The 17,070-nt window shown below is 40.5% G+C and overlaps 1 protein-coding gene across 3 annotated transcripts in view; it reads left to right on the forward strand.

Annotated features, from left to right (window-relative positions):
• Positions 1-17,070, forward strand: part of MPHOSPH8 (M-phase phosphoprotein 8) — a 99,230-nt gene that overhangs the window by 75,639 nt on the left and 6,521 nt on the right. For all 3 annotated transcript variants that reach the window (XM_049867363.1, XM_049867361.1, XM_049867362.1), the window contains 2 exons: positions 6,615-6,769; positions 8,279-8,433. In XM_049867363.1, the coding sequence (XP_049723320.1) occupies positions 6,615-6,769; positions 8,279-8,433 (310 nt within the window). The remainder of the gene's footprint in view (positions 1-6,614; positions 6,770-8,278; positions 8,434-17,070) is intronic.

A 17,070-nucleotide genomic window follows, 5' to 3' on the forward strand; every position in this document is an offset into this window, starting at 1 on the left:
AAAAAACATATTCACCATGTGAGTTTTTTTGAGACTCCCAGGGTCCATATCTGCAAGCTGTCTAAAAGCCTCATAAATTTTTACAGAATCTTAGAGGGATCTTTGGTTGCTTTTTGTTTGATCCCATATATTTTGTTAAGGTTTTTTTGTTTTGTTTTTTTGGTACCCCTGTCTTCAGCTCTTCTAAAAGGCACTCCCTATGATAAGCAAGGCGAGTCCATCCCTTCGCCGTATTCTGATCCCAGCCAGGGTCTCCTATGGGGAAAGTCTCTTCCCTCAGCTGATTTACTGCCTGAACTTCATGGTCTCTTGGCCTTAGCCCTACCCTTTTCTAGGACCGTGCACTTTTCTTCTGGGTTCAGGAGGAGATCTAGCAGCACCCAACAATCTACCCAACTGAGGTTATGAGTGAGGAAGATGGGGGCAAAGATCCTGCATTCTCTTAGGGTCTTCCTGATACTTGGGGCAGTTGTTTTTCCAGCTATAAAGATCACTTGTTGAGAAATGTTGGTGGACCCAGGCCATGCCGGCATCTCCTGCTGGGACTTATTGGAGGGGGTGCATGCTCCTGGGCTTAGCTATGCTATGGCTTTCCTGAGAATCGGTCACCCTTGTGTTACTTTTGTTCTTCCTGGTCACCGAATTGGGGTATCTAAAGGCTGTTCCATTCCACGTATGGGGCGGAGAGCCCAACACCAGGGAAGAAGGGCTTGGGAGGGGTGGATATAGGGACTGACAGGGTTTAGCGGTGGGAATCGTTGCTGGAGTGGAAGCATAAGGGGGCAGCGAAGCGGCAGGCAAGGGCAACAAGGATTCTTCCTCAGGGTCAGAGGGAAGCACTGGCAGTCACGATCCCCACCCCCTTTCTGGACTAGAATTTTATATTTCTTCTTCAATCCCTTGTCCCGATACAGAGTCATAAGGGTTTACACATAATACTTTTCATCTCGTTTACCGTTGTGAGTACAGAAAAGATCAAGTTGGAGAATAGCACTATAATTTAGAGAGCTACTTACTGGCCAATTTTCCACATCTGCCAGTTCATATTGAGGACATGCGGTGTTACAAAAGAAAATCGTCTTTTTCTTTTTCATAGGGTCTGACCTGAAATGTTCCCAGTTCTTAAGAATGCATCCTAGTGGGCTGCATTCCAAGATCCTTTGAACGTTCTCCATTCTCCGAACACACACACACACACACACACACACACACAGTCACACAACTTAATTCAGTACACCAACCTAATAACAGATACCTAGAGTCTTTTGGGGTAGACCCTCAATGGTCAATTCCTCCCGCTTCTCGAGACTCTTCTAAGGCCTTATATAGGTACTTAGCAAATAACCCAGGCATGTTTCATGTCTCCCATGGAATCACCATCGAGTCCGAGGCTGATCAGTTTCCAGGGCTGCTCCAAGATCTCCGGGAGAAATCTGGTGGCACCAGATGTTGGGGCTGGTCTGTTGTCTGAACTGCCTCTGGAACCAAGTGGATGACACTTGGCTGGCTCGCCAGAAATGTTGCCAGGTGGAAACCCCAGGTTCTGCTCGGCGCAACTAGTCTCAGCCAATAAACGAGAGACTGAGGTGGGAGAGTGGAAAGCTGCCTTTATTTTGTTGCACAAGGGAAGAAAACAGTTGGGGCTGCTGGTGCCAAGACTGCAGCTAGGGTGAGGGGCAAGGTGCCTTTTTAAGGGGTTTACAAGTAGAAAGTTCATACAAGTTACATCACCAACATTCTTAATCATACTATACAGTTGCAACGGGTGTTACATATAACTTCATGCATTGCATGTTCAGAAAAGGGCGGTTAAACACCCAGAGGTGGGGAAGTTACTATGTATGAGATCTGAAAGGTGACCCTGAATGTCAACACGGTGTATAAACCAGTTTCCACCTATGTCCTCTAGTTTTGGGTGGCAGTTAAGGAGAGGGGAACCAGGATTTAATATAAAGCTATGGGGCATGTCAAGCAGAGGAACCAGGATTTTAATATAAAGCTACTCGGCGTGCCAAACAAGCTACTTTAGGCAATTGAATTTTCTACAACCGGGGACCTCTGTCTTGAATGCTTCAGGACCTAGTTTTTAACACTGAAGTCTTAGATACATCACCAAAAGCATGAGTAGCAAAAGGCAAAATAGATCAGTTGGGCTTCATCAAAATCAAAAACTTTGATTGCATAAAAGGACTTAATCAACAAAGTGAGGAGACAGTCTGTGTTTGAGATATGAGTTTAATATCCAGAATATGTAAACCAAAAACCAAAACCCATTGTCGTAGAGTCAGTTCCGACTCATAGCAACCCTACAGGACAAAGTGGAACTACCCGATAGGGTGTCCAAGTTTATAATCTTAATGGAAGCTGACTGCTACATCTTTCTCCCGTGGAGCAGCTGGTGGGTTTGAACTGCCAACCTTTCAGTTAGCAGCTGAGCACTTTAACCACTGCATCACCAGGGATCCTTCTAGAATATGTGAAACCAAAAACAAACCAAACCCATTGCCGTCAAGTCATTTCCAAAACTAATAGCAGCCCTGTAGGACAGAATAGAACTGCCCCATAAGGTTTCCAAGGAGTGTCTGGTGGATTTGAACTGCCAGCCTTTTGGTTAGCAAACATAGCTCTTAACCACTGTGCCACCAGGGTTTCCAGAATGTGTAAAGTACTCCTATATGGGAATGTAAAATGGTATGGCCACTGTGGAAAACAGTTCGGCAGTTCCTCATTTTACTTGGATCCACAATCAGTGCCCACGGAAGCAGCAGTCAAGAAATCAAACAACATATTGCACTGAGCAAATCTGCTGTAAAAGACTTCTCTCAAGTGTTAAAAAGCAAAGATGGCTGTCACTTTGAGGACTAAGGTGAACCTGACCCAAGCCATGGCATCTTCAGTTGCCTCACGTGCATCAAAAATCTGGACAATCAATAAGAAAAAACATAGAAGAATTGATGCATTTGAATTATGGTGTTGGTGAAGAATCTTGAATACACCACGGACTGCCAAAAGAATAGACAAGCCTGTCTTAGAAGAAGTACAGCCACAATGCTCATGTACTTTGGACATGTTATCAGGAGGGATCAACCCGGAGAAGGACATCATGTTTGATAAAGAAGAGGAGTCAGCGAAAAAGAGAAAGAGTCTCAACAAGAGAGTTTGACACAGTGGCAGCAACAATGGGCATAGCAACGATTGTGAGGATGGCGCGGGACCGGGCAGTGTTTTGCTTTGTTCTTTGTATAGGGTTAGTATGAGTTGGAACCGACTTGATGGCATGTAAGAACAACGACAACAAAAATTTGACCGTTTCCATATGACACAGCGGCCCCAATCCTAGGTACTGTATTTTTTTAGCAAGTGACATGCCCATGTAAATAACATGCCCACACATGTAATGCTTATGAAAATAATGCTGGGGGTTGCACCATTGGCAAAAAGCATGTAACATGTACATTCTTCACGTAAAAATATAGTATATACTCAGAAGAAGTGAAGGCAGGAATGCAAACTTACAAATGTTCATTGCAACACTTTTCACAGTAGCCAAAAGGTGGAAGCAACTGAAATGAGTATCAACAGACAAATGGATAAACAAAATCTGATATATGCATACAATGAAATATTAAATAGCTGGAAAGAGAAGTAAAGTTCTCATGTATACCACAACATGGATGAACCTTGAAAACATGCTCAGTGGTCAGTCACAAAAAGACAAATACTGTATGGTCTGACATATATGAAATAGGCAAATTCATAGAGACCAAAGTTTATTAGTGGTATTACGGATTGAATTGTGTCCCCCCAAGATGTGTGTCAACTTGGCTAGACCGGGATTCCCAATATTGTGTGATTATCCACCATTTTGTCATCTGATGTGATTTTCCTGTGTGTTGTAAACTCCACCTCTATGATGCTAATGGGGCAGGATTAGAGGCAGTTATGTTACTGAGGCAGGACTCAATCTACGAGATTAGGTTATGTCTTAAATCAGTGTCTTCTGAGATATAAAAGAGAGAAGGAAGCAGAGAGACAAGGGGACCTCATTACCACCAAGTAAGAAGATCCAGGAGCGTGCATCCTTTGGACCCAGGGTTTCTGTGCTGAAAAACTCCTAGACAAGGGGAAGATTGATGACAAGGACCTTCCCCTGGAGCTGGCACCCTGAATTCAGATTTCTAGCCTCCTAGCCTAGACTGCGAGAGAATAAATTTCTGTTTGTTAAAGCCATCCACTTGCGGTATTTCTGTTATAGCAGCACTAGATGACTAAAAGTGGTTATTAGTTTATTAGGGGAGGGAGGAAGTCATTGCTAAGGGGATGCTGAGTTTCTCTTAATGGTAGTAGGATAATTTGGACAGAGTGGTAATGGTTGTACAACATGAACGTAATTAGTGTCACTGAACTGTACATGTAAAAATTGTTGAATTGGTAAATTTTACATATTTTTACCACAATAACAATTTTTTAAATGCCACTCTTTGACCTAGCAGTTGCAGAACTTAAAAACCTTATAATGCCTTTCTTGTTATACTGAAAAAAGTTGAGGTAAGTGCCCATCAGTAGTGAAACGATTAAATTACTAAATATCTATGCTGTGTTTTTGTTTTGTTTTGTTTTTTGTATTTTTGGGCATACAGCTATTAAAAAGGATGATGTAGACAATATGAGTGTGCTGATATGAAATTTATCCAAAATATATTACTAATGAAAAAAAGTAAGCTACAAAATATAGATATCCCATTTTTGTAGAAAATGGAAATAATAAGTTTGTGTATGTATGTGTACACACACTCCTGTATAAATAGAAAAATGGCCTACAAGGATTGGATCACTTCTCTCTGGGCGGTGGAATTTAGGAGTTTGAGGAAGGTAATGGTGGGGAACTTTTATATGCTTGTGCATTAAAAAAGAAAAAAGTTTTTTTTTACATTGATCACATATGATCATTTATAATTTAAAGAAGAACCGATAAAAGGTTTACCTGTTCTCAACTCCTTTCCCTACAGATAAGGAAGCTAAGTCTCAGAGATGTGAAATGACTTTTCCAGTAGCATACAGCTATTAGTGAGTTGTAGATCTGGGATTGGAGCTTTGGTACTGTAACTTCTTTGTTTAAAAAAAAAAAGTTATTAAGCTGTCAAATGTTTTAAGTTGTAGGCAAGAACCTTTCATAGTTAGTGTACAGAAGCTTGAGTATTCAAATAAATACCTAGGGCCTTATAATACCTGAGGAGCTCTGGTGGCATAGTGGTTAAGAGCTCAGCTACTAACCAAAAGGTCGGCAGTTCGAATCCACCAGGCACTCCTTGGAAACCCTATGAGGCAGTTCTACTCTGTCCTATAGGGTTGCTATGAATCAGAGCCGACTGGATGGCACCTAAAAAATAACAACACCTTTATTCAGATATTAGAATTTTTTAGAGACTTGATTCAAGCTACTCAAAATCCGGTCATCAGACTACCTGCAGCTCTGTAAACTGTACCTGTCTGTGATGAGATAGAAACCCTGGTGGCACAGTAGTGAAGCACTTGCCTGCTAACTGAAAGGTCAGCGGTTTGAACCTGCCAGCTGCTCTGCCAGGGAAACATGAGACAGTCTGCTTCCGTAATTGGAAACCTTATGGGACAGTTATACTCTGCCCTGTAGGATCACTATGAGTCAGAACTGACTTGATGGCAGCAGGTTTGAGTTTTGGTGATAAGAAGCTTGTATCATCATGTTAATCATCTGCATCACTAAGCACAGTGTTCTGTTCAACCAAATCTTTTTTTAGTAGAAAGTCTGGATGTAGGCAGCATGCTCCTTATTTTGCTGTGGGCTCCATTGCCTGGTTTGAAGTACCCAGTCAGTGTGTTTTTATAGACAAGGTTACTCTCCTGGGCCTGGTCTTTTATATAATTTCATTTCAACCTTACAGTATTGAAAAATGGAAGAAGACTCAGAAAAATTAAGGGACTTACCCAAGTCCCATGGCTGGTGACAGGAATAGAACCTTGAACCTGGGTCATTTTACTCCTGAAATTGTCTTTGGGCTGTGTCATGGCTCCAGCTTAGATGTATTGAATTTGAATTTGTATCTGTGCATAAATAGCCCCCCTTGAGAGCAACTGCTAGGAACATTTTGAAATTATTTTGTGACCCTAAGAGATGATTTAGTTTCCCATTAGGATGTTTCTAACAGTGAGGGACAGCAGGCCTTGCTTCTCTCAGAGTCACAGAATGGGCTCACAGAGACAGCATACAGGATGAACAAGGCCTGGTGTGTCTTCTGCTTGGGACAGAAGTATCCTTTGTTGCCCGTTCCCTGCAGAGTCCATGAGTGAAGAAATTAATTGAATGTACATACACATCCCTGTGCTGTTCCCTTAATAAAGAGAGGACACCACTCTATAGAATGCTTCATGGTTTTCCAATCCTAAGAAATGAAATATAGGGCAAATAAAAAACTAAGGCTTAAAGGCTCCACCTATGGAAGCGTTGGGCCAAGACTCCAGGCTCTTTCCTCTCTTCACAGAGAACACCTGGGCTAATGTTTGGAGAATGGGGCAGACAGTGATTGGTACCTACAAATGTTACAATTACGTAATTATTACTCTTTTTCCTGACATAGGCCTGTAAAAGAGGAAATTCGGACATTGTACGGCTTGTGATTGAATGTGGAGCTGACTGTAATATTTTGTCAAAGCACCAGAATAGTGCACTGCATTTTGCTAAGCAGTGTAACAACGTGCTGGTGTATGATCTGCTTAAAAATCATTTAGAAACGTAAGTATGAAGTGAATATGCTGTGGTTAAATTACAAAGTATGATGTATCTGTTTGATTAGACACATTATTTGGTATGGCCTGTCTATAACTGCTCAGAAAAAGATTGTTGAGTACAAATCCTGGTGGGGCTCTGTTCCCAGCAGATAGGAAATGAATTTAATGAGTGGCACATGAATTATTTTTCTGCAAGTCACCAGGGTCTTAGAAACTTTCACACTTACCACTGTCATATCTAGGATTATCTCCTTAAAATATTAATTTTGGTAGCATATGTTTTCTTAAGAACATGCAAACTCTAGTTCATACTGTTGAAAATGAATTCTACATTACATTTCATTTTATTTTTAAGCTCGTTCTTCATGACTAGTAATTTAATATCTTTTTATCACTTAAATCTTTTGGCAGCACGTGTGCCAGAAACTTCACAAACAGTAGCTAGCACAGGGGAGGTGTTGATTTTTTCTTAAAACAGGGCATCTAGGGATAGGCAACCTTAAGTAGTTACAGCTGCTTTCATTTTGGCATGCGTGCAAGATGGTTACTGCAATTCTAGGCATAGGTTTGCGTTCTAAGGAGAAAGACGAGGGACAAAACAAATTCCAAAAAAGGCATGTGCCTGGTACCCGCCCACTTTACTAGCCCTGCTGGAAGCTTCGCCTAATCAAGAACTTCTCATGCATCTGTGGCCAGCAGTGCTGCATGTATGGCTGCCAGGGGTCCTGAAAAAGCCAGTATTTCAGGTACACAAGCTGCCACCTGGAATCAGGTCAGTTTTGTTAGTAGAGGAAAAGAAGAGAAAGTGGACTTCGGGTAGGAAACAGGTCTCCTCTGCCACATACAAAGCCATTGTTCACGTTAGTTAACAGTAACAGGTAGCTTGCAAGTTTGCCTGGTTTGCTTGAGACCGAGGGGTTCCCAGGATACTGGATTTTCAGTGCTAAAATGGGCCTAAGTGGCTTCCGGGCACTTGGAACTTTCAGTGCTCAAACCAGAATGGCCTGGCAAACCAGATGAGTTGGTCACCCTACCAGAAAGACACTTTAAAGATACTTTGCTGGATCAGATAGCACTGATCACTCTTTCTTTCTCTACGAAGCGTGGTAACAAGACTTTCTGTGTGTGGTAATTCTTGAATTTTTTAACATTTCTCATTTCTGATTTTTAAAGTTGATCATTCAGTAAATAAATATATACTGAGCACCAGTTGTGTGTCCAGCACCGTTCTAAAGGCTGGGAGTGGGGAGGCAAAGATCTTCCCCTCTTGAAATTTACATTCCATTGAGAGGAGATAGACAATAAGACAGGTGTGTAGTATGTCAGATGCTAGTGCTAAGGAGAGAGAAAACAGAACCAGTGTTGCTAATTTTTCGTAAAAACGTTGAACAAAATTGGCTTGTTCCAGGTGGCAACTTTTTTTGTAAAAAGGAAGGTCTCAGTATGCTAGAATAGATTTATGGCTCATGGTTCTTTTCTACATTAATATTGACAACTCTTACTATTTTATTAGACTCTCAAGAGTAGCAGAAGAGACAATAAGGGATTACTTTGAAGCACGTCTTGCTCTACTAGAACCAGTTTTTCCAATAGCGTGTCATCGTCTCTGTGAGGGACCAGATTTTTCAACAGATTTCAATTACAAGCCCCCACAGAACATACCAGAAGGTAAACCTGTGCTTTCTCTCTGAAACATGGCACTATAAATATTAACTATAAATATTAGAGCTCCAGCATTGTCCCTATTTTTTCTCCCGTGATCTTTATTGTTTTAGATTTTATATTTAGGTCTTTGATCTATCTTGAGTTAGTTTTTGTGCCTGGTGTAAAATATGGGTCTTATTTGATTTTTTTGCAGATGGATATCTGGTTTTGTCAGTACCATTTATTAGAGACTGTGATTTCCCCGTTTAACTGACACTGGTCCTTTGTCAAATATCAGCTGCTCATATGTGGATGGATTTATGTCTGGATTCTCAATTCTGTTCCATTGGTCTATGTATCTGTTGTTGTACCACTACCAGGCTGTTTTTACTACGGTGGCAGTACAGTCTGTTCTAAAATCAGGTAGTGTGAAGCCTCCCACTTTGTTCTTCTTTTTCAGTAGTGCTTGACTTATCCGAGGCCTCGTTCCCTTCCATATGAAGTTGGTGATTTTTTTCCTCCATCTCATTAAAAAATGTCATTGGAATTTGGATCAGAATTGCATTGTATTTATAGAAGCCTTTTGGTAGAATAGACATTTTTACAATATTAAGTCTTCCTATCCGTGAGCAAGGTATGTTTTTCCACTTATGTAGGTGTCTTTTACTTTCTTGCAGTAGTGTCTTGTAGTTTTCTTTGTATAGGTCTTTTACATCTCTGGTAAGATTTATTGCTAAGTATTTCATCTTCTTCGGGGCTACTGAAAATGATATTGATTTGGTGATTTCCTCTTCAGTGTTCTTTGTGTTGGTGTACAGGAATCCAACTGATTTTTGTATCTTCTATCCTTATATTCTGCAAAACTCTTAGCTTCAGTGCCTTTCTTGAGGATTCCTTAGGGTTTTCTCTGTATAAGATCATGCCGTCTGCAAGTAGACATGCTTTTACTTCTTCCTTAGCAATCCAGATGCCCTATATATTTCTTTATCTAGCCTAATTGCTCTGACTAGGACCTCCAGCACAATGTCGAATAAGAGCGGTGATAAAGGGCGTCTTTGGTTCCCGATATCAAGGGGAATGCTTTCACACTCTCTCCATTTAAGAGGATGTTGCCTGTTGGCTTTGTATGAGTGCCCTTTATTATGTTGAGAAATTTTCCTTCTATTCCTATTTTGCTGGAGAGTTTTTATCATGAATGGGTGTTGGACTTGTCAAATGCCTTTTCTGTATAAATTGATACTGTCATCTGGTTCCTGTCTTTTGTTTTTTTTATATGATTGAATACATTGTTTTTCTAATGTTGAACCATCCCTACATACCTCGTATGAATCCCACTTGGTCATGATGATTTTTTTTTCTTAATATGTTGTTGAATTCTGTTGGCTAGAATTTTGTTGAAGATTTTTGCATCTAAGTTAACGAGGGATATAGGTCTGTAATTTTCTTTTTTTGTAGTGTCTTTACCTGGTTTTGGTATCAAGGATATGCTGGCTTCATAGAATGAGTTTGGGAATCTTCCATCCTTTTCTATGCTCTGAACTACCTTTGGTAGTAGTGGTGTTAACTCTTCTCTGAAAGTTTGGTAGAACTCTCCAGTAAACCTGTCCTGGCCAGGGCTTTTTTTGTTGGAGTTTTTTCATTACCTTTTCAATCTCTTCTTTTGTTATGGGTTTATTTAATTGTTCTACCTCTGCTTGTGTTACTTTAGGTAGGTAGTGTATTTCTAGAAATTCATCCATTTCTTCTGGGTTTTCAAATTTGTTAGAGTACAATTTTTTGTAATCTGATACGATTCTTTTGATTTCAGTTGGGTCTGTTGTGATCTCACCCATCTCATTTCTCACTCAGGTTATTTGCTTCCTCTCCTGTTCTCCTTTTGTCAGTTTGGCCAATGATTTATCAATTTTTTGGTCTTGTTAACTCTTTCAGGAGTTCTTCTGTTCTCTGTTTCATTTAATTCTGCTCTAATTTTTATTATTTGCTTTAAAAGGTGCCTCAGGGTTTCTTTTGTAGCTCTCTATTTGTTCAAGTTGTATCGATAATTCTTTGATTTGGGCCCTTCTTTTTGTATCTGTGCATTTATTGATATAAATTAACCTCTGAGCACTGCTTTAGCTGTGTCCCAAAGGTTCTGATGGGAAATGTTTTCATTCTTATTGGATTCTATGAATTTCTTTATTCCGTCCTTAAGTTTGCTATAACCCAGTCATTTTTGAGCAGGGCATTGTTAAGTTTCCAAGTGTTTGATTTCTTTTCCTTGCTTTTTCTGTTACTAATTTCTACTTTTATGGCCTTATGGTCAGAGAAGATGCTTTATGATATTCTGATTTTTTGAATTCACTTAAGGCTTTTTTTATGACCTAATATGTGGTCTACTCTAGAGGATGTTTCATGTGCATTGGAAACAAGGTATACTTGGATGCTCTTGGGTGGGGTGTTATGTATATGTCCATGAGATCAAGTTGTTTGATTGTGGCATTTAGATCTTCTGTGTCTTTATTGAGCCTCTCTCTGGATGCATGACTTTCACCGAACGTGGTATGTTAAAGTCTCCTAGTATGATTGTGGAGCTGTCTCTCTCATTTTTCCGTGCTGTTAGAGATTGTTTTACGTATCTTGCAGTCCTGTCTTTGGGTGCATAAATATTTAATATGGTAATATCTTCCTGGTATATTGTCCCCCCCGCCACGTGTCTGTCAGTTTGTCGTACTGTGGAGACTTGTGTGTTGCTGTGATGCCAGAAGCTATGCCACTGGTATTCACATAGCAGCAGGGTCACCCATGGAGGACAGGTTTCAGCTGAGCTTCCAGACTAAGACAGACTAGGAAGAAGGACCCGGCAGTCTACTTCTGAAAAGCATTAGCCAGTGAAAACCTTATGAATAGCAGCGGAACATTGTCTGATGTAGTGCTGGAAGATGAGCCCCCCAGGCTGGATAGCACTCAAAAGATGATTGGAGAAGAGCTGCCTCCTCAAAGTAAAGTCGGCCTTAACGACGTGGATGGAGTAAAGCTTTCGGGACCTTCATTTGCTGATGTGGCACGACTCAAAATGAAAAAAACAGCTGCAAACATCCATTAATAACTGGAATCAAGAATGTACAAAGTATGAATCTAAGAAAATTGGAAATCGTCAAAAATGAAATGGAACACATAAACATTGATATCCTAGGCATTAGTGAGCTGAAATGGACTGGTATTGGCCACTTTGAATTGGACAATCATATAGTCTACTATGCTGGGAATGACAAAGAGGAATGGTGTTGCATTCATCGTCAAAAAGAACGTTTCAAGATCTATTCCAAAGTACAACGCTGTCAGTGATAGGATAATATCCATAAGCCTACAAGGAAGACCAGTTAATACCACTATTATTCAAATTTATGCACCAACCACTAGGGCCAAGATGAAGTAGTAGAAGATTTTTGATCGAACATGCAATCAAGATGCATTGATAATTACTGGTGATTGGAATGCGAAAGTTGGGAACAAAGAAGAAGGAACAGTAGTTGGAAAATACGGCCTTGGTGATAGAAACAATGCCGGAGATCGAGTGATAGAATTTTGCAAGACCAACGACTTCTTCATGACAAATACCTTCTTTCACCAACATAAACGGCAGCTGTACACATGGACCTCGCCAGATGGAACACACAGAAATCAAATTGACTACATCTGTGGAAAGAGACAATGGAAAAGCTCAATATCATCAGTCAGAACAAGGCCAGGGGCCGACTGTGGAACAGACCATCAATTGCTCATATGCAAGTTCAAGCTGAAACTGAAGAAAATCAGAGCACATCCACAAGAGCAAAAATATGACCTTAAGTATATCCCACCTGAATTTAGAGACCATCTGAAAAATAGATTTGACACATTGAACACTAGTGACCGAATACCAGACAAGTTGTGGAATGACATCAAGGACATCATCCATGAAGAAAGCAAGAGGTCACTTCATTTGACAGGAAAGAAAGAAAAGACCAAAGTGGATGTCAGAGGAGACTCTAAAACTTGCTCTTGAGCCTCGAGCAGCTAAAGCAAAAGGGAAGAATTCATGAAGTAAAAGAACTGAACAGAAGATTTAAAAGGACCTCTCGAGAAGACAAAATAAAGTATTATAATGACATGTGCAAAGAGCTCCAGATGGAAAACCAAAAGGGAAGAACATGCTTGGCATGTCTCAAGCTGAAGGAACTGAAGAAAAAATTCAAGCCTCGAGTTGCAGTAGTGAAGGATTCCATGGGGAAAATATTAAATGATGCGGGAATCATCAAAAGAAGATGGAAGGAATACACAGAGTTATTATACCAAAAAGAATTAGTCAATATTCAACCATTTCAAGAGGTGGCATAAAATCAGGAACTGATGGTACTGAAGGAAGAAGTCCAAGCTGCCCTGAAGGCATTGACGAAAAACAAGGCTCCAGGAATTGATGGAATATCAATTGAAATGTTTCAACAAACAGATGCAGCGCTGGAGGTGCTCACTCGTCTATGCCAAGAAGAGATCCACATGTATGCCTATTCCCAAGAAAGGTGATCCAACTGAATGTGGAAATTATAAAACAATGTCATTAATATCCCACACAAGCAAAATTCTGCTGAAGATCATTCAAAAACAGCTGAGGCAGTATATTGACAGGGGACTGCAAGAAATTCAGGTAAGTTTCAGAAGAGGACGTGAAACGGGGGATATCATTGCTGATGTCAGATGGATCCTGGCTGAAAGCAGAGAATACCAGAAGGATGTTTACTTGTGTTTTATTATGAAAGGCATTCGACTGTGTGGATCATAACAAACTATGGATAACACTGCGAAGAATGAGAATTCCATAACACTTTAATTGTGCTCATGAGGAACCTTTGCATAGATCAATAGGCAGTTGTTTTGACAGAACAAGGGGATACTGAATGGTTTAAAGTTAGGAAAGGTGTGCGTCAGGGTTGTATTCTTTCACCGTACCTATTTAATCTGTACGCTGAACAAATAATACGAGAAGCTGGACTATAGGAAGAAGAACGGGGCATCAGGATTGGAGGAAGACTCATTAACAACCTGCGTTATGCAGATGACACAACCTTGCTTGCTGAAAGTGAAGAGGACTTGAAGCACTTACTAATGAAGATCAAAGACCACAGCCTTCAGTATGGATTACACCTCAACATAAAGAAAACAAAAATCCTCACAACTGGAGAACATCACGATAAACGGAGAAAAGATTGACATTGACAAGGATTTCATTTTACTTGGATCCACAATCAACAGCCATGGGAGCAGCAGTCAAGAAATCAAAAGATGCACTGCATTCGGCAAATCTGCTGTAAAGGGCCTCTTTTAAGTGTTAAAGAGTAAAGATGTCACCTTAAAGACAAAGGTGTGCCTGACCAAAGCCATGGTATTTTCAATCACATCATATGCATGTGAAAGCTGGACAATGAATAAGGAAGACCGAAGAAGAGTTGCCGCCTTTGAATTGTGGTGTTGGCAAAGAATATTGAATATACCATGGACTGCCAATAGAACGAACAAATCTGTCTTAGAAGAAGTACAACTAGAATGCTCCTTAGAAGCAAGGATGGCGAGACTGGGTCTTACATACTTTGGACGTGTTGTCAGGAGGGATCAGTCCCTGGAGAAGAACATCATGCTTGGCAGAGTACAGGGTCAGCGGAAAAGTGGAAGACCCTCAACGAGTGGCTGCAACAATGAGCTTAAGCATAACAATGATTGTAAGGATGGCGCAGGACCGGGCAGTGTTTCTTTCTGTTGTGCATAGGGTCGCTATGAGTCGGAACTGACTCGACGGTACCTAACAACAACATATTGTCCCTTTAGTCATTATATAGTGTCCTTGCTTATCCTTTATGATGGATTTAACTTTAAAGTCTATTTTTTCAGAAATTAATATTGCCAGTCCTGCTCTTTTTTTTTATAACTTTTATTAAGCTTCAAGTGAACGTTTACAAATCCAATCAGTCTGTCACATATAAGTTTACATACATCTCACTCCCTACTCCCACTTGCTCTCCCCCTCTTGAGTCAGCCCTTTCAGTCTCTCCTTTCTTGACAATTTTGCCAGCTTCCCTCTCTCTCTATCCTCCCATCCCCCCTCCAGACAAGAGTTGCCAACACAATCTCAAGTGTCCACCTGATATAATTAGCTCACTCTTCATCAGCGTCTCTCTCCCACCCGCTGACCAGTCCCTTTCATGTCTGATGAGTTGTCTTCGGGGATGGTTCCTGTCCTGTGCCAACAGAAGGTCTGGGGACCATGTCCACCGGGATTCCTCCAGTCTCAGTCAGACCATTAAGTTTGGTCTTTTTATGAGAATTTGGGGTCTGTATCCCACTGATCTCCTGCTCCCTCAGGGGTCCTCTGCTGTGCTCCCTGTCAGGGCAGTCATCGATTGTGGCCGGGCACCAACTAGTTCTTCTGGTCTCAGGATGATGTAGGTCTCTGGTTCATGTGGCCCCTTCTGTCTCTTGGGCTCTTAGTTGTCGTGTGGCCTTGGTGTTCTTCATTTTCCTTTGCTCCAGGTGGGTTGAGACCAATTGATGCATCTTAGATGGCCGCTTGTTAGCATTTAAGACCCCAGACGCCACATTTCAAAGTGGGATGCAGAATGATTTCATAATAGAATTATTTTGCCAATTGACTTAGAAGTCCCCGTAGTCCTGCTCTTTTTTGATTGCTGTTTTCTTGATATATTTTTTTCCATCGTTTGAGTTTTTGTTTGTGTCTCTGTGGGTAAAGTGTGTCTTGTTGGCAGCATATAAACGGATTTTTTTTAGTCCATTCTGCCACTCTCTGTCTCTTTATTGGTGCATTTAGTCCATTTATATTCAGCCTAATTATGGATAGCTATTTTATTTTTTTATGAGTTTAGTGCTGTCATTTTGATGTCTTTTTTTGTGTTGTTGACAGTTTCTTTTTACACTTAATTTTTTGTGCTGAGTAGTTTATATATTGTGTTTTCCTCTTATTTGTTGTTGTTTTTGTTTCTACTGAGTGTTTTTTTTCCTTGTATTTTATTTTGATGAGTAGGATTGTTAGTCTCCTTAGGGGTTACCTTAGTATTTCCCCCTATTTTTCTAAGTTTAAACCTAACTTTTATTTCTTCATACTGCCTTTACTTCCTCTCAATATGAAAGATCGATGACTATGTTTTGTAGTCCCTTTTTGTTTTAATGTTGTCTTCTTTTATATAATGACATTGCTGTTTCCCTGTTTTGAGCATTTTTTATCTTGATTTATTTTTGTGATTTCCCTATTGAGTTGACATCTCGTTGCTCTGTCCTGTGTTTTAGTCTTGGGTTGATATCTGATATTATTGATTTTATCTTCAGTTTTGGCAAGTTTGATTTAAATGTGTCTTGGTGACTTTCTTTTGAGATCAGTGAGCATCTGATATCTTTCACAATATCAGGGAAGTTTTCCACCAACAAATCTTCAACAATTCTCTCCATTTTTTCTGTTATCCCTCCCTATTCTGGTATTCCAATCAGTCGTAGGTTATTTCTCTTGATAGAATCCCACATGATTCTTAGAGTTACTTCATTTTTTTAAAGTTCTTTTATCTGATTTTTCTTCAGATATATTGGTGCTGTTTTATCTTCAATCTCACTAATTCTGCCTTCCACTTCCTCAGTTCTGCTCCTCTGACTTCTGTTATCTAATTCTGTAATTTTATTGTTAATCTTTTGAATTTCTGATTGCTGTCTATGGATTCTTGCAGATTGTTAAATTTTTCGTTGTGTTCTTTAATAAGCTTTTTAATTTCTGCAGCTGCTTTATCTGTGTGTTCCTTGGTTTTTTCTGTTTATTGCCTGATCTCCTTCTTGATCCCATTCCTGATATCTTCAAGCGTTCTGTATATTAATCTTTTGTATTCTGCATCTGGTAATTCCAGGAAGGCATTTTCATCCAGAAGATTCCTTTATTATTTGTCTTGAGAGCTTGTTGAAGCATTCCTCGTGTGCTTCTTTATGTGATTTGATATTGACTGTTGTCACCGAGCCATCTATATCCTAGCTTTTTGCTTTGTTTTATTTTGATATGCCCAAATAGGCTGCCTGAGCAAGCTAGCTTGATTATTTTTGCCCTTTGAAGCTCTAACATCCTGTCACCAGATGGCTAGAGCTGTTACCCAGGTATATAAGCCTAGGAGTCTATTCACTTTTCTTGTATGGATTCAGTTCAGGTGTCCAGGTAGTTGGTCATCAGGTGTGTGGTACAGGTTCTCTCCTACAGTCTTAGAGGGGCAGGGGGGGACTGGTGTAGGTACAGGTATCTGGTTGCAGCAGGGGGTTACGCTCTGGACAGGACAGGGCGCTGACAACTGTCCCCCAAGTGTCTGTGAGGAAAGCTCATCTCTGTTCCCTAGAGTGTACAGTTGGGTGGGTTCTGTAGACAGATCATGAGCACCCAGTGCTTTTGGTTGTAAGGACAGGGAGGTAGCAGTTACTGCTGGACCCCTGTCGTGGGTGTCTAGGTGACATGGGTGGAGCCAGCAGTCCTTAGCCCCTGATGTGGGTAGGTGAGGACCCTGTTTAATAGCAAGGAAGTATCAAACATCAAATACTGATCTGTCCACTGCACAGCTGGAACAGATGAAATGTGCCAACAGGGCTTATTCTCCTGAAATAGGCTCCCACAGG

Source organism: Elephas maximus, chromosome 23, assembly GCF_024166365.1.
Source record: "Elephas maximus indicus isolate mEleMax1 chromosome 23, mEleMax1 primary haplotype, whole genome shotgun sequence".
NCBI classification, from domain to species: domain Eukaryota; kingdom Metazoa; phylum Chordata; class Mammalia; order Proboscidea; family Elephantidae; genus Elephas; species Elephas maximus.